An 18,858-nucleotide genomic window follows, 5' to 3' on the forward strand; every position below is an offset into this window, starting at 1 on the left:
CGCCTTGAAAGGTGGCAACGACCGACAATTTTCCATGCTTGAGGAAAAGCTTGTCTGATGATGAGATTGCAAGTCTCTGTGTATCGAGAACCTTGCGCCGTGAATCGTCTTCCCCTAGGAGATGATCACTAAAAATGATGATGGTTCGATTGTCCCCGAACGTGGTCTGTAGATGGTTCGATTGTCCCCGAACGTGGGTTGTAGTTGTTCGATTGTCCCCGAACGTGGGCTGTAAATGGTTCGATTGTCCCCGAACGTGGGCTGTAAATGGTTCAATTGTCCTCGAACGTGGGTTGTAGATGGTTCTCTTGTCCCCGAACATGGTGTAACACCCCCTAATCTCCCTCTACGTAAATACTATATTTATACGTATACAAATACCGTAGAGATAGACTTGGGCGTATTACCGCCACGTGAAAACGTAAGGCTTGAATAATTACTCAAGTTGCAGCGGGAAATAACTAACTTTTATTAATAAAATGAATAACCATAATAACTGTTTGAAATTACTTCAGTAAAAACTCGTCCAGTCATAAAATAAATTTTTAACTCCTAATTACGTGATCCCATCCCGACACTAGCATGCGCACGAACAACTCCACACCTGAAATCAAGACTGCTTACCAGTAATGGTAAACAGGGCGAACCAAAACAAAAAGGAAAACAGATTAGCAAAAACGCTAAGTACGTATAAGTGCAAGGCATGTAAATACTTTTGTTAGGCAAAGATGCTTTTGAAAAAACCAATTAAATTTAACTTGCCACAAGTCACTTTCTAAAAAATTAAACCTTCCAAGGGTAGTAATGTTCATCAATAAAAGCTTTCCAAACCAATAGATTTCCAATTTATAAACTTCCAATTTTAAAATATAATTACAAACCAATTTTCCTCACCTAAGTGTGCACACCCCCCAAGCAAATTATTCTATACTCGAGGAAAGACCATATCATACAAAGCTCATGGTCTTACTTAACCAGTCCCGGGTAGAGGGACAATTAAAATATCAAATACCAGGCTCATAATGAGCTGCAAATTAATTAAATCAAGTGAATTATAAATTAAACAACTTTTATTAAATCAATCAACATTTTTAGAGATCATAAAATCATATATTTTAACTCGTCATGAAAATTATTAACTTAAATATTCATACGTAATATTTATTTAAACAATAATTTAAACAAACATTTACCAAAACACACATTCAAATTGTATCAAGGACCTAGCCACCTATACGTACCTTGATCACGAGAACAATAAGGTACGACTACTAAACTTAACCACGATCGAGGGACTCCTCCTACACAATTAAAATAACCTTAATTAATATAAGGTTAACAAAATAAACACAAAACTATAAATAATACTCTATTTGTGCATGAACTACAAAAATATCAACTTAAAAATCAAAATTTACAACAATTACGTAAGTATTACTTTAGTACCAAAGTTAGGTAGCATAATAATATTCTTAGTATCAAAACTTAATAATAGTAATCATAATATTAATAGTAGTATCATAAGGAGTAAAAGAGTAAGAAATATGTTGTTATGTTTTTAACAGAAGTTCACGCAAAATAGGAAGTGAAATGATCAGGATGGTGCGTAGCACCTTGCCCGGCGGCAGCAAGTGGCAGATAAAGGGGCAAATAAGGTAGTTGCGTCAAGGTGTCGTTAGTGCCACAATAAGGTGACAATGGTGGCTATGGAAACAACAACTTGGTGGCGATTACGGTGTTTGTTTTAGGCAAGGGAAATAGGAAGAAGGAGAAGGCCGTGAGTTTAAGAAATAGGGAAGAGTGTTTTCTTATTTTTGTGTGAGGAATTTGTGAAAGATTGAAGGTCTATTTATAGTGTTTAGAGGGGAGAAAAGATAGAGTTGAAGGTATGATATGTTTACTAGAAGATATGATAAGTTTTGGGGTTTGTTAAAGTACTTGGATCAAATTGGGTCTAGGTTAGTAGTTGGGTTAAAAGATGAGAAGAAATTTAGATAGATTTACATATGGTTGAAGGAATGAAGATAGGAAGCAAAATTGGATAATAAAGAAGAAAATTAGAGGTTAAGTTATAAATATTAACAAAGTAAAGTGATAAAAATCACCATGATATTTTGATCTACTTGGATCACGTTTAACCTTTTTTTTTTTAAATACGAAAATCATAAATAATAAATAAAACAATTGAATTAGATAATTAAATCAAGCTATTATATAGATAATATCAAAATTAAGATTAGTTATAATTCATGAGATAATAATTAAGCTAAGGTTGTTAAGTATTATTAAGGTAAAATCTGGAAAACAAAAATTAATTTAAAAACGGCGTACAACGTTAATAAAGTATGGACCGACCAAGATCATAATTTATTTAATTGTTTCAAATAATTAAAATAATTAAGAAAATATTTCCAAAAATTAGGGGTATTACACATGGGCTGTAGATGGTTCGCTTGTCCCCGAACGTGGGCTGTAAATGGTTCGCTTGTCCTCGAACGTGGGTTGTAGATGGTTCGCTTGTCCCCGAACATGGGCTGTAGATAGCTCGCTTGTCCCCGAACGTGGGCTGTAAATGGTTCGATTGTCCCCGAACGTGGGTTGTAGATGGTTCGATTGTCCTCAAACGTGGGTTGTAGATGGTTCACTTGTCCCCAAACGTGGGATGCAAATGAGACCTGTAAAATGAAATTTGCCAAGGGACTCGTATATACTGTGATTGACTTGACCAACTGACTTGACCAAGCTTGACATGACATGACATGTGTATGACTTGTGATTGTGTGTGTATAGTTTGAGTGTGTGTGCAGACACAAGCAACCGAAAATGTAAAAACAAAAATTTTCCGTCATTTTTGTCATGAGACGAGTAGAGGATACCGACTTTCTCCCGAAAAAGAAAGACGTGAAAAAATGAAGTTTTGTTTTCCCTTGATGAAAAATTTTGAAAAAGTTTTTGAACTTCCCCAAAAGAAAAGACATGAAAAAGGGAAGAAGTTTTGAACTTCTTCATTGAGAAAGATGAAATGAATCGTATGGATTGAATTGCTTGTCTTGAAAATAATGTATGCATGATGCATGTTCTTAGGCCAGGTGGCTAAAGACAATTACACGAGAAATGAATGAATTTAGGTCAAGGAGCTAAGAATCATATATAGTGTAAAGAAACGATCTTGAACGTCACTTAGGTCTAGAAACTAAGCACGTATATAGATGAAGTGATTACTGGGTATTGCATAATGAATGTATCTTAGGTCAAGGAGCTAAGCACGATATGCTTTGTATGATCACAGATCATTGATATATAAATGTTGCTAAGCACATTATGCGATGCGTGAAACAATGAATATTGCTTAGGTCAGGAAGCTAAGCAAGTATACAATATTTCTTTTAAAGAATGTTGTCTTGAAAGATGATGAAGCATGCGCGGTAGGGGAACAAGATTTCATGATAAAGGGTTCCTAAGGGAAAGATGATATGGCTATGTATGTGTGAAAGAAGTGTGTGAAAGTGATACTAAGGTGAGGCTGCAAAGGCTATGGTGATGGAAAGAGATGTGAGAAAAGTCGAAATGGTGACTCTTTCGAATAGGTAGGCTAAATGATGTGGGTTCAAACCCCCAATTCTAGCTCTAGATGGATAGGGTGTAACACCCCGAAATTTCCCTCTACGGAAATACTAGTATAATACGTATAATTATACCGTAGAGATAGACTTAGGAGTGTTACCGCCGCGTGATTACGCAAGGCTACCAAACTCACTAAATAAAACCAATACTTTGCAGCGGAAACTTCAATACTCTTTTATTAATTAAACCATAATAATAACCATTGTCAAGAGTACCCAAAATAAAACATAAAGACCAACATTTCCTAATCTAGATGAAACCATTCCCAGGACTCCATATGCTCAATTATTGACTCCACCTGAATATAGTCAACACTGCTTACCATTACAATAAACAGGGCGAACCAAAACAAATAAGAAATACGGATTAGCAAATTATGCTAAGTACGATAAGTGCAAGATAATGTAAACTCAATTTATTTGCAAACATGCTTTAAAAATCAATTCCAATATTTAATCCAATAAATTTCAAACTCATTATTCCAAAATCGATTCCAATGATTCAATATTCAAAATAATAGTTAATAAAACCAATTCCTTTATTAAGAACCAATTTATTTTAATCCAATTCCTCGCCCAAGTGTGCACACCCCCCAAGCTAGTCTCTTATATTACAAGGTATTCTTGAGGAAAGACCCGGTCACACAAAGTCCAAGGCCTTATCAATATACGAAATCCGCATAGTGAGATTACCAACATGCTTATAAAGCATTAATAATAATAATTCAATGGTTCAACAAATTCTTTTAATATCCAATGAATTCCAATATAATTCAAACTCCTTTTTAATAATTCCACATACTTTCAAAATCGAAACCTTTTAAATAAATACTTGAGAATAAAATCTCATATTAATAACTTTTCAAAATCAATAACTCTTCCTTGAAAAACCTTTTATTTAATTCAACAAACCTTTTAAAATCAAATCCTTTATTTAGACACCATAAGTAATTCAAACCATTCAATACAAGATTTAAAAATCAATCATTGAAAATACTTTTATTAAAATCAATACCTTCAAACATAATTTATTTTAAAATCATAATTCAAATCAATTTAATTCAATCATCAATCAAATCATGTAAAACATGTTATTCAAACCAATCACTTTCAAAGGTATCTAGCCACCTAAACGTACCTTGATCCTTGCTAGAAAATCACACAAAATGAACCTCAAGATCCTTGATTCCGAATATCAATCAACACTTCGCATTTTTAAAGTTCAATAACGAATACACCTTGCAAATAACATAACCATAAGGTTATCACAACATAAACTTAAATCTAATGTGCTTGGACTATAAAACTCTTTTAAAATAATACTTTAATATAAAATTATAGCTTATTTGTATTTTAGAAAATTTTAGAAAACTAACCATGAAGAAAATAAAGGAATAGGATTAAAGAGAATTAAATTTTCGTAGGAAAGAATAGGCAGAACTTGCAGAGGTCATAACTCCTTCAATATAACTCCGAATTGGGTGATTCTTGAGCCTAACCTCAAGGATTTTTCGAGAGGAACAATATTCTGTGAAACATCAATACCTCAAAAACTGGCCAGAAGTGCCCAAAAACTGGTTTTAAAGGTATACGGGATAATATTTGTATGAAAAGAGGAGAAGAAAAGTATGAAAAGGTTTAGGGAAAAGAAGAATAAGAGAGAATAAGAGAATTGGGTTTTTGGTGTGAAGAATATGAGAGGTATGAAGGGGTATTTATAGGCTAGCTCATGCAAGAATTATGGCAAGAGAATGTGAGAAGAATTATGGTAAAAAGAATTAAGGAATTACTTGGAGAAGTAAATAAAGAAATATGGAAATTTTTGATATTAAGGTGATTAAGAATAATAGAATTTAGGAAAGTGTGTTTGTCATGAAAATAATATGGCAAAAGAGATTACTTGGGGAATAATCAAATATGAAATAAGGTAGGAAAATAAGGTAGGAAAATAAGATGATCAAATCTTTGTGAGATGGAAAATAGGAATTAAGGAAATAAGGTTTTTGAGTAAGATAATTAAAATACAAAACTAACAAAATAATTAACCTATAATTAGCATATAGTGCCCGAAAATATTGAGCATATTTATGCTCATATTTTCGGACCTCCACTTATAGTTTTAGGGAAATATTTGCTAGATTTTAAGGATTAAAAATGATTGTATAAATAATATATTTTGTATAAATAATTAATTAGGAAAATACCAATTATTCACTAAATAAAATAACTAAGAAAATCAGATTTTCTACACATAGAAAATCCGAAAATCATAGTTAATAATTTAGGAATTTTCGGCCCTTTTAAATAAATAATAAAATATAATTTTGTTTAATTAAAATATCCGAAATATATATAAATAATCCGGTTTTTAAAATAAAATAAATGGATAATAAATCTTATCTAAAATCCAAAAATAATAATTAAGTTTTAAAATACTTTAGGCGCCGAAATTCAAATATCATTTTGGCTCCAAAATTCAAATAGTAAAATAAATTACTAAAATACCTTTTTTAAGAGAATACTAATTAGAAAATACGTTTCAAAAATACGGGGTATTACATAGGGTCAAAGGGATAAGCATTAAATATTCTTCGACTCGATCATGCATATAAATGTGGCCGCACCTCAATGTGAGGTTGCCTACATATCCGTTAGGAATCAGGGCGAACATAGCTCTAATCGAACTTTGCACAAGTGTGTGTACACCTCAAAAAGGTCTTTCAAGGGTTGTAATGTGGTTAAGCTGATGGTTTAAGGAAGAAAGGGGTAAAAGGCTTAAGACCCGAGAAAAGCCCCCAAAATATGCAATTGTGTATTGGACTTTGCAAGTTTTATTTTCAACATTTTTTTTGTTTTGAATTTATTTTCTTTTTTTTTCATTCTTTTGAATCAATGTAGGCAATCTCGGATCATGCAGTCCATCACTCACTTAGAATTCATGTTTCTCAGGCACGGTACCAAGCACTCGATGAGAGACGTTATTCGAGACGTGTTCATATCCAAGACATTGGAACACTTGCCCTTAGACATTGTTTTTTATTTACTTTTTTTTTATTTGAACTTGCTTTCTGAATGTTACACAAATTGCACACCTTCCCATCCCAGGGTTAGGTGAATGTAGGTTGAAGAAATGAAGGTCATACGCTAGACGAGGCTCAAAATGGTTTGTGTCAAGAAATGGAGTGTATGTTTGAATGGTTAGTGGAAAAAACGGGTTGCAAAGGTGCCTCAATCATTGGTGTACCTTGTGTTCGGTTCGAAAATTGATTTTTTTTTTTTTTTTGGTGAAAATGATCGAGATGTAAAGAATACTCAATTTATTGATGAAAATGGTGAATAAGCTAACAAAATTATCAAATTACAAAAAGGGAATCTATGCTAGACTTGAATTGGGGAAAGGGAAACTAAAAAAAAGAAGAAATCATGAAATCTCGTGCGAAGGGCTGGCAATGCGCCGTGTCTTCATTGCTGCTTGTCACTTCTTACCACCTGGAGGGACGAGAAGTTTGTTGGCATCTACTAAGTCTTGAATGGCGTCCTTCAAATTCCAGCATTATTCGGTAGAGTAACCCCTTCCTTGATGGTACTTGCAATGGGCATTGGGATTCCACTTGGCGCTCCTTTCTTCAGTTTTTGGCTCTGAAATGGCCCAATAGGTGTGATCAATCCTTGACCGTAAAGGCGATCAAAGGCTGCATCATAAGTCATTCCTAAAGGAGTGTAAGTTCTCCTTTGCTTGGGCAATGGAGCATCAAGAGCTAACACTTCATTGAGATCAACTTGGCTTATATTGTTAGCAGTATTTTCGTGCTTAGAAGACAAAGAAGAAGGAAGGTCGTTCTTCTTGTTTTTCCAAGTGTTATTATTGTTACTACCAACAGTCTTTATTAGCTTGTTCTCAATATTGATACCAATGTCATATACAACTTCGAAAGTCTTTAGTGGAAGAAATTTGAGATGTTCCCTATACTTGTGAGTCAGATTTTGGATGAAGAGGCGAACCATCTTTCTTTCTTTAGGAGGATCTACCAAGAGTGCAGCCGTTTCCCTCCACTTTTTCAGATAAGCGGTGAAGCCTTCGTTCTCTTTCTATTTGAGAATGGAGAGTTCACGTTCAGAAGTTCTGGTTTGAATGTTACACTTATAACGATTCATGAAACTGTCGGTGACATCTTTCCAAGTTGCAGTATGCTTGCCATATAGGGAATAAAACCTTTGTTGGCAAGCATGCTCTAAGGAGAGAGGGAACATCGTAGGGAAGAGTGTTACGTCCAATCCCTTAAGAGCCATGGTTGTAGAGAACGCCTTCAAATGGAATATTGGATTGTCAGTAGGATTGAATTTTGGAATATCAGCAATGGAGAACTTTTCAGGGAGTCTGTCCTTCATATTCAAAGGAATGGGAGGTTGTTCCACATAGGTGAAATCCTCAAAAATCTTGCTCATCTGTTCTTTCAATTTGTCAAGGGTAGCAACAGTGACCTTGTTTTGTTCCATGGTAGTGACCCTAGTGGTAAGGTTTTGCATCATGGCAGACAATGCCTTGATGAATTTGTTAATGTTCTCAATATCTTCCATAGTGGCCATTGGAACGAAATGAAGGTAGTTTGAAGGTGATAAGTAATGTGGAGATGGCAAAGTTCTCTTTGAACGCCTCTTAGATCTAAGAGATTGTTGCGGTGATGACTCAAATCGTATTAATCTACTCTTGCTCCTTGATCAAGTACTGTGAAATAAAACAATTCACTTAATTGTTTGACTCATTGCTTAAGATAGGAAAGGAAGGAGAAAAACTAGACGTTTGAAAATAGGTGAGAAAAACTCCACTTATTTTTTATTATGACGAAAAAGAGGGGTGCATGAACCTAGTATACGATCATAAACAACATGGTGCATGACTCGAGTCGGAAAATAAAGAAAGTGTGTGGACTATACTTGACTCGTGAGTGATTAAGTGATATTATAAGACTCGTGGTATGATCTTATGGCTAGACATGTGGAAAGTAACCAAAATGACTGACGCGAGGACCAAATTAGCACAGAAGACTAAAAAAAAGCTGACTGGACTTATTCCCTGGGCACCGTGACACGACAAACTGTACCGTGTCACGGTACAAGCTGCCGTGACACGACACTGATTACCGTGACGCGGCATTTCTGCCGTGGCACGGTGATCAGTTCCAGGTGTTTTTGTGTGTTTTTTCCAGTTTTTTTTATTTTTATTTTAGTGTTTGCGCTAATTACTAAGTGAGTACGGTCCATTGGCATTAGTTAGCCATAAAATAAGCAACCATAGACAATGAAAACTCGTTAAGGTTAGATCAAAACGATCACACATAGGGCACGTAGGTACAATGATGCAAAGAAGAGTTCGCAACCTAAGGTCAAAGTCTATGTTCCACTATGGTCAGGTTTATTTGGTGTCAAAAGGGTACCATGGTTAAGAGTTTGGACGCGTTAGCAAGGCAACCTCCCTTGAGGGTGTATGCCAACAGGCGGTTCCGCGAGTTCGTGATGAAATCGAACTCGACTCCATGGTTTGGGTGAATTTAATGACTCGGATGAACCCTTATTGCCTTGAGCGTTTTTGGGTTGATAGAGTTTAAATTCCCCGGTGCTAAGACATATGTAGAACACACACGTTTTTTTTTCAGAAAAATCGAAAGAAGCTGACTGTGATAAAAAAAAATAAAGCCACTAGAAAGATTTCAGGACTGCCGCAACACGGCAGAATGTACTGTGTCACGGTGCTGAACACCGCGTGACAGTACCCTACGCCGTGACACAGCAAGCTCTGCCGTGGCGCGGCAGTCAGGAAATCTGACTGGTGCCCCTGTTTTCTTCGTTCATGACCAGGTTATCCAATTTTTCCTATGGGACATACCTGAATACGACGTTAGAAATGTCTACGCTATGCAAAAATGCCAAATTAACCACAAGAATACTTTTCAAGAATCTTTCAAGTTTCATCAACTCATCTTAATTAAATACCGATCACTCAAATCGATAAATAACCAAGAATCCTCCCCAGTGGAGTCGCCAAATTGTAGGCGTCGTTTGACTTGCGCCTACGTTAAGCATGTGTGAATATGCTTGGCACTCATAGGAAGTGGGAATTGACATAATATGATTAGGGATAAGGAAAGTAGGGAGCCGCCAACAAGTTTTTAAGGAAGTTGTAAACCGTTCACAAATCATAAAAGGCAACCACGAATAAAGGGATAACGATAGGCAACAACGATTGACCCGTGAAGGTTACACCCCATTCATAATCCATGAGATTACTAACTCCATATGGTTCGGAACCATGAAAAGAGGATCGGGGATGATGGTACGAAGTGAGTCATGGAGTCACATTCGCCCATATTGGCCGTTACTCGATTCTTATAGTGAAAAGTGATTCCTGTGATCTCAAAGGCATACAAACAAAGATTCAATTTGCTCCAAACTATTATTATGCTAAATTGGTTGAATATTAATGCAACATATAATTCTAAAATATTGTGATCACTTAATTAAATAACAAGATTAAAAAGGATCCTAAACCGGTTGTCCAAATTATCTTATTAGTTGTGATTTTCAATTACATATTCCCTTTAAACATGCAATATGGTGATCATAAATATAATAAAATTAACATTAATATTGGAAGTAATTCAACAATAAACGTTAGTCAAATCAAATCATAAATAAACCTAATCATGATACTAGCAACAAAGAATAAAAATAAGAGTAATTAAGTGATTAATTACTCACTTTTCGCGTTTCCTTGATTGCTAAATCATGAATAAACTGTTAGTAACTTCAATAAATCATAAATTCAATGGAAATTAAATTAAATTAAAAGTAGAGTTGATTTGGTACAAACCCTTAGTAAATTATACCTTTCACGCCTTGGTTTAAGGACGGAACCTCGGGTCAAGTATGGACTCCTTGGAGTGCTTAGGGGAAGTATGATGGAATAATATGGAGGCTAGTGTTTAGGCTAAAGCAAGAGAGAGAGAGAGAGAGAGAGAGAGAAGGGAATGATTGTTGTTGTAGAGGGAGAGAGAATGATTTTTGGTGCCCCGAACTGCAGAAAGGAGGCTCGTATTTATAAAGGAAATTAGTAGGGGATCACACGGAATCCTAAAAAAGATAAAAACCCTAATTTGGGGCGTCGTGACACAGTTAGTGTCTGCCGTGACACGGTACAGATTACCATGTCGCGGTGCACTATTTTGCCCTAAAATGATAAAGCACGTGCAGTTGTGTACGCGGAGAAAACACGAAAAAATCCTGTGTCACGGCACACATGCCATGACACGACAAAGGATGCCGCGACGCGGCACAGTTCACTGAAGCGCGGCACGTGGCGCCATGTCACGGTGTACAACCTACCCAAAATTGCATACAGATTCATAAACGCCTGAGAAAACTCGGAAAATACATGGAAAAAGCACCGTGACACGGTGAAGAATACTGTGTCACGACAACAGGCACTGTGCCACGTCAACTTTTGCCGCGACGCGGCATTTTAGCTGCTGCACGGTAATTCCAGTTTTTTACGCGTTTTTAATACTATGATAACTTTTGATCCGTAACTTGAAATAAGGCATATAATATATCATTGGAAAGGTGTCGGTTTTGGGCCGAGTTTAGTATTTTGCTCATATCTTCTTTGTTTTAAATTGGAATTGGGCTTATGATATATCGTTGGAAAGCTTATTTCAATACCTATCCAACCAAATAATAATTGCATCAAAATTATAGGGCCATAAAATCAGTTTCTCTCGATTTGTGATGTGGATACGGAAAGTGAAAAGTAAGTTATGGTGCGGGGAAATAGGCTAAGAATTAGGTTGGTTTATGAAATATATTGGGAATGAATATGGATTTAAGCACTCTAAAGGTTAAATACTCAACCCAACCAATAATGGCAGTGAAAGGTTGTTCATCATCGGGTTTGGTTTTGGAGAGACATTTTTAGGTGTCTACAGAGACGATTGTTGGTTGTTGGTGAATAGAAACGGAGAAAATCTTCCCTATTTATAGAGAAAACGACCGAAAAGATCAGAATTCGAGTCAAAATCCGACTCGGAGTAGAACAGGTTTCATCGCGCTACGATAGATTTCGCAGCGCGATGGCTTTATCGCGACGCGTCGCTATAAGTCCATCGTTGCGCGATAAATTTCGTACGATAAGATTCGTACGAAATCCGATATCTAATCAAATTGAGTTAGTCGAATATTCTTACTTATCTTTATTAAATCAGAATTAAATCTATTAAAAACACTTGTTTTATCCGACATAAAATTCTTAATCATTATCTTTCAAAATAGGATTAATTAGAATCTTCTAGAAGATAATAATCAATCCTAACGCCATTAGAACTTAAAATAACCTTCTAGATAATTCAACAAAATTAAGATAAATCCTAATGGTTTTAGAAACATAATTAATCTTAATGGACCATCAACATGATCATTGGGTTTGCATATAAACCCGATTTGGGCCCAGTTTAGTATTTTGGCCATAACTTCCTTATTATAACTTTTTTTTTTTTGAAGCCACTTCCTTATTATAACTTGGAATTGAGCTTATAATATATTGTTGGAAAGTTTTTTTCAAGCCTCATCTAACTACACAATTATTAGAACCAGGTTATGGACTAAAATAAACTAAATTGGACGTTTTTTATAAATAGGACATGAAATGAATGATTTTAGAAATATTAAATGAATTATTTTGAATTAAAACATTTTAGAAAGGAGAAATTCACTAGATTCTTCAACATTTCACCTTGCTCGATATTCAATGACGTGAAAAAGTACTCATCACTGGGTTTGGTTTTTGGGGAGACACAATCATGTGTCTACACCCACCCAAATAAAAAAATTAGATGAAATGGATTCTAACTCCATTCCAACCCATTCCTAATGATCCAACCAAACGACCCCTAAATTTCATGAGAGTTAAAATTATAAAAACTTGATGTTAATAATATATACAATAAGATGAATCCAACAAAATCCCACCTGACTGCATTATCTCTTTTAGATCAATGACAATTAATGGTCAAATTTTTAAAAGTTTGACTCAAATATTGGCAATGGCCCAGTGAGATAAAAAATTTAGGGGTGCAGGGAATAATAGCTAAACGCCTAATCTTTTGAAATTACCTAACTGCCCCTATGTTTAATACTGTAAGAAAAATTTGTTGATGTTGTTGCTGCTTCAAACCTGTAAACAACTAAACACTCCCACACTACCTTCGACTTCTTCCCTCAATTTCTCCGCCCATTTTTTCTCTTCCTATAATAATTCATCTACAAATTCACCAATTACCCAATTTTTCTTTCTTGTTCCTATAAAAATTCATCATTCAATCACCTATTTTTCTTTCTATTTCATCTTTTCTACCACTATCAATTTCCAATGGCTGCTACCATTCAGTCTATAACCACTCCATCATCTTTCTTAACTGCCAATTCAATTCATTCCAACAAATTTAATGGTAAATTTCTGGTTTCTTGTTGTTAGTAATTTAGATTTGAATTGGGTTTTCAGCGATCCATTCAATTTTGTTTGTTTTTGGATTTACATTGCTTTGATTTATCTGATACTAATACATTTTAGGTTTGCAATAATTTCACAAGAAGAGATCTTGAGTATTATTACTATTATTAAAAAAAATTATCATCTTGTAATATCTTATGGGGTTTTTTCCCCCTTGAAGATGAATGGGGTTTTGATTGATTTGGTAATCAGTTTTAAAAAATGTGTTATTGATTTATGCTATTCGTCTATTTTAGGAAGGAAAGTTGGGTTTGTGGTGGTAAGATCTGAACTCAATGCGAAACGTGGTTCGATGCCGGGCCGTTGCCGGAATGGGAATTTGGTTTCTCAAGCTGTTGCTGTGAGTACTATTTATACAATCATCTCATCATGTGTTGTATATCATAAAGAATTTTGATTATAATACACTTGTTTCAAGCTACATTATTGATTATTATGCATTGTGCAAATCTGAAATTAGGAACTTAAATTTGATTGTAATGCTGTTTTATATTTGCAGACTCCGGCAGCTCCTACTTCACCTTCAAAAACCGGGTATGCTTAATGAACGCCTTTTATGCCATTTTCCTGTATGATTAAGTTAAACCTTGGAGTTTTTGGCAGTTCTTTATACATCCAAACATATTACATAGGTTTCTCTAATACATATGATTATTGGTTCTTTGAGATTTTGCTTACTAGCTCCTTATACATCCAAACATATTACATAGGTTTCTCTAATACATATGATTGTTGGTATTATTGATTGTTGGATTTTTAGCTTACTTTACAGGTGATTTGTTCATTTTCGTATTCTCTTTAACTTCAACTTGCCTATGATTAACGACTGTAAAACATGAACATATCACATAAATAAAATGTTTTATTTTCGTAATGATAGATACATTGGTGGTAATGTTTATATTTGAATGCTGAAATGGGTTTTTAGAATGCTAAACATATCAGGGCTATGTAAACATATTTAGCTACCAAATTTCCTAGTATGTAAATAAACTTCCTAGTAAGCACTCTTTGAAATATGTTTAATAGTTGTAAAATTCTATGTTATTCGGACTCTTCATCCCACCTCAAGTACCTGTGTTGGACCCTCGACATTTGGACATGTGTAGGACACTTAGACACTTCGTTTTAGTTCAAAATCATAGTTAATTATCATTAAATAACTGAGTCGGACACTTGGACACGTAATTGTGTGAGGTACCATAGTCCGAAAGTCCGAATAACATGCTAAAACTTAGCTGTAAGTAAATAATCTCTTTCAATGTTACGTTTTCTAAGGATAAGTAGAAGGCAAGGGATTGCTATGGTGTAACTCGTTCTTACTTCTTAGTATTTTTTCTTGTTCCACTTCTAGTTCTTTTATCTTGGCTCTTTTTAAGCTCAAAAATTTCAAACTTCTAAAGAATCAATGACAATGGTTGTGGCTCTGTTTTTAATAGATGAAGGGAGGTGCATGAGATCTGGAGATTGAAGGAAGAAATTTATTACCAGCTCTTCAATAAAGAAGCTTTGTAGTTGTATTAATATGGGCATGAAGTTTATGCATCTTCTATTCAAGTACTAGAAGTATGAATTGAGAAGTGATTATCAGTTAATCACTGGCCCAGAGCTCAGATATTTAGGTGGGGGGAGCAATTTGTTAACATATTATATATAATTAGGAATGAAAGATAAACTCATATTATGTTGTTTTGTGGCTGTTTATGTACTTAGCTTCTGTGAGTAGAAACTTTTGCATGTGCTTTCATTTTAATTGTTTGCATATATGTATCGATCATTTTGGGGTTGACTTGTTTCGTAATTCTTTTTGCTAAATTGGATGCAAACCATAATGCAGCATGCACCTTGCAATCATCACCATATGTATTCTAGTTCTTGTATACGCTATGCCGCTATGGTTCAGCTTATTTCACCGCCAAAAATATGTTACAACTGTCTTTGCAGTTTAGAATGTCTGATTTTTCTTGGATTGTCAGGCACGAGGTCTTGCTCTTTGAAGCACTCCGTGAAGGTCTTGATGAGGAAATGGAAAGGGATGCCCATGTATGTGTCATGGGTGAAGATGTAGGTCACTATGGTGGATCTTATAAGGTCACTAAAGGACTGGCCCCAAAATATGGTGATCTTAGAGTTCTTGACACCCCAATTGCTGAAAATTCTTTCACAGGGATGGGCATTGGAGCTGCTATGACTGGCCTAAGGCCTGTTATCGAGGGAATGAATATGGGATTTCTTTTATTGGCATTCAACCAAATCTCGAACAACTGTGGTATGCTGCATTACACTTCTGGTGGCCAATTCAAAATTCCTGTGGTCATTCGTGGCCCTGGTGGTGTTGGACGGCAGCTTGGGGCTGAGCATTCACAACGTCTTGAGTCTTACTTCCAATCAATTCCTGGTATCCAAATGGTTGCATGCTCCACCCCTTACAATGCTAAAGGACTGATGAAAGCCGCAATTAGGAGTGAGAATCCTGTTATTCTTTTTGAGCATGTTCTTCTTTATAACCTTAAGGAGAAGATTCCGGATGAAGAATATGTTCTTTCATTGGAAGAAGCGGAGATGGTAAGACCTGGAGAGCATATTACAATCTTGACCTATTCCCGTATGAGATATCATGTGATGCAGGCGGCCAAGACACTGGTCAACAAAGGCTATGACCCTGAGGTGATCGATATCCGCTCGTTAAAACCCTTTGATTTGCACACAATCGGAAACTCTATCAAGAAGACCCACAGAGTGCTGATTGTCGAAGAGTGCATGAGAACAGGTGGTATCGGTGCCAGTCTGACAGCAGCTATTAATGAAAACTTCAATGATTATTTGGATGCCCCAGTCATATGTTTGTCATCTCAAGATGTACCTACCCCCTATGCTGGGACTTTGGAAGAATGGACTGTGGTTCAACCTGCTCAAATTGTTACTGCAGTTGAGCAGCTGTGCAGGTAGGGAATCATTCAGTGGAGCTTTCTATTCTTTTCTCCCCATCTCCTCTTCTCTATTTTTAATTTGAACAATTGGAATTGTTATGTATTTTAGTAGTTAGCAAATTCATGCCTGAATATTGCTGATATAAGTTAGTTGAGCCGTGTTGCTCACTCCCTGATTTCGTGAGCAACTTTGTTACCTGCCAATGAAGAACTTATCTTTACAGCGTTTGCTGTTGGAATTCTTGGAGCTTTTGTTATACAAATTGTTCTTGAAGATTAAATTTTTAGGAATTTCCTATCTGCAAGGGGACAAATTTGGCTTGTTATATCATGTTTCAGTTAATTCAAAGCTACTCCTTTCCAAAGTATCTTTCAAAATTTGCTTAAAAATTCGTAAGTGTTCATATCATCCATACTCGTTGACGGATACAATGATAGTTCAGACATCATTATATTTCTCCTTTTGCTCTTTTGATAGCCTATGATCAATGAAGAAAGTGTTTACCAGATCTTAAATGTGCAAAATTGAGTTGCCGCGGATGCTTTGTTTCTTTTGTTCACTAGGGAGCCATGTATCATTGCACTATAACTCAAACTGTCACCAAAACAATCATAACTTTCACTACAAAGAAAAAATTATTACCAAAATTCTAAAAACCCAGAGTTTAAGAAAAAGGGATAATGGGTGTAAGACTGTATCGTACTACTTGAGGATTTGCTTGTTCCATTTTATTATATATTTATATCTTATTAAAGAAAGTTCAAAGAAGGTAATACTTTCTCTTTTCGTTTTTAGTTGACACTTTCTAAAAATTTGGGGGAATAGAAGCTAAATGTGCTGGGAATTAAGGACCCATGAATGAATGAAGTAGATTTTTTTTTAAAAAAAAAAAAATAATCAAAATGACCAGCGAGCACGGATATCCAACCAGTGAGATGGAGCAATCCAGAGACGAGGAACCTTACGAATCTAGTAGGAATCAAATTGTAACTAAATATCTCTAATAGCCCCCAACAACCAAAAACAAGATATATCATCCAAAAACGAACGACATAACATGGACACCAGAACCATGCTGTCCGTATAGAGTAGAGGACTCGAAAAACCTTTTCATCTAGCAGCTTGAAGAGCCCATAAGCAAGTCTGTAATTCTGACTGTAAAGCTGATGAAGTCCGACAAGCTCGGGCACACCCACCCAAGACAGTAGGGGAAAATTCCTCTCTAAAGATCCAACCTGCCCCTACAGTCTGATCACGACTGTTCCAAGCACCATCAAAGACTATACAACAATTGACAATACCGAAATACGAGCCATGTAAACACCCAGATGTAACACTATAACAGGAGGTGGACACGGAAACTGATGTCGCCAGAACGATGAAACGGAGCTAGAAAGCGTAGCAGCCTTCGAACTACGCGATACCCATTCTGCAGAAATATGAACAATTGAAGCAGGAGACTAGACAGCTTGTCTAAAAATAATTTAATTACGAGTAAGCCAAATAGCCCACAAAAGAAAGACCAAAGTGGCTAGACTATTCCAATTCCGAGACTTCCCATAGCCAGAAATCAGCTCTATGAACCAGTGAGTATATGAGTGTATAGTCAGAGAAGTACGTTGGAGTCCCAATGGACCAGTGGTTAACAGATGAGAAACAAACGAACAATCCCGAAATAAATGCGAAGTCGTTTCCAAGTGATCATGACAAAGAACACAGACGGGATTGACAGGAAGTCCCCGGGAATGCAAAGTAGCAAAAAGAGGTAAAGCATCATGGAGCAATTTCCAACAAAACATCCACAATTTAGACATAATTGGCATTCCCCAAAAGCATTTCCACCACGAAGCCAAAACCGGATCACTAGCCACTAACACTATGGACTGGCGAATCAGCATTGCATAAGGCGATTTAGTGGAAAAACTGACCATCACGTGTAAATTTCCAATAAACAAAATCATCCATCAGTTCTGAGGGTGATTAGCAGACAAACTACACGAAGCAGTAGTATTGTCGAAAAAACCGATGGACCATAGAAGTGTCCCACGCGTAAGAACACAGATCAATAATAGAAGAAACATGAGTAGGAATATCCGACCCACCCAGACCAGACTTGAAGAAAACAGGCCCCCAGGGGCCCAAACATCCTCGAGAAGACAAATCTGAGTCCCCGAACCTACTCTCCACACAATCCCTTGAGCCAAAGTGGACATACCAGCCAAAAGACCTCGACAGCCCCACGAAGACCATGAAACCCGACTAGGCTGGAAAGACCAAAGGGAGGAATACTTTGCCGATAACACACGCAAAACCAGGAGTTAAGGATGTCGATATATACGGCAACTTTGCTTGGTAAGCGTGGTAGAATTAAAGCTCTTTATACTATGAAGCCTTAGTCTGTCTAAGCCCTTAGGTAGATGAAGCATAGACGAAGAGCAAAGGGCCATCTCCTAAGACGAAGATGAGGAACGCCACCAGAAACGAGGAAGCATTCGATCAACATGTTGACAAATCGAGGAGGGGATATGAAACACAAAAAAAAATGATTGAACGAAGCAACGAGAACTGAATTGATAATCACCAACTTAGCTGCAGAGGAAAGCCGAAGAGAAGCGAAATCAGAAAGACGCTTTGACACTTTATCCACCAAAAAACAAAACTCTGAAACCTTACTCCTCCCTAAATCAACCGGCAATCCCAAATAAGAATCCAAAGAATCCCTACATTGAAGTCTAAAATTGCGAG

General features: G+C 36.1%; 1 protein-coding gene across 1 annotated transcript; it reads left to right on the forward strand.

Annotated features, from left to right (window-relative positions):
• Positions 1-12,851: 12,851 nt before the first annotated feature.
• Positions 12,852-16,375, forward strand: LOC145585079 (pyruvate dehydrogenase E1 component subunit beta-like). The gene is made up of 4 exons (XM_081641825.1): positions 12,852-13,120; positions 13,419-13,522; positions 13,682-13,716; positions 15,159-16,375. The coding sequence occupies exons 1-4, from the start codon at positions 13,042-13,044 to the stop codon at positions 16,129-16,131; spliced, it is 1,191 nt and encodes a 396-aa protein (XP_081497951.1). The 5' UTR covers positions 12,852-13,041; the 3' UTR covers positions 16,132-16,375.
• Positions 16,376-18,858: the final 2,483 nt, after the last annotated feature.

The sequence above is a fragment of the Chenopodium album genome, chromosome 16 (genome assembly GCF_948465745.1).
Source record: "Chenopodium album chromosome 16, dcCheAlbu1.1, whole genome shotgun sequence".
Classification (NCBI taxonomy): Eukaryota; Viridiplantae; Streptophyta; class Magnoliopsida; order Caryophyllales; family Amaranthaceae; genus Chenopodium; species Chenopodium album.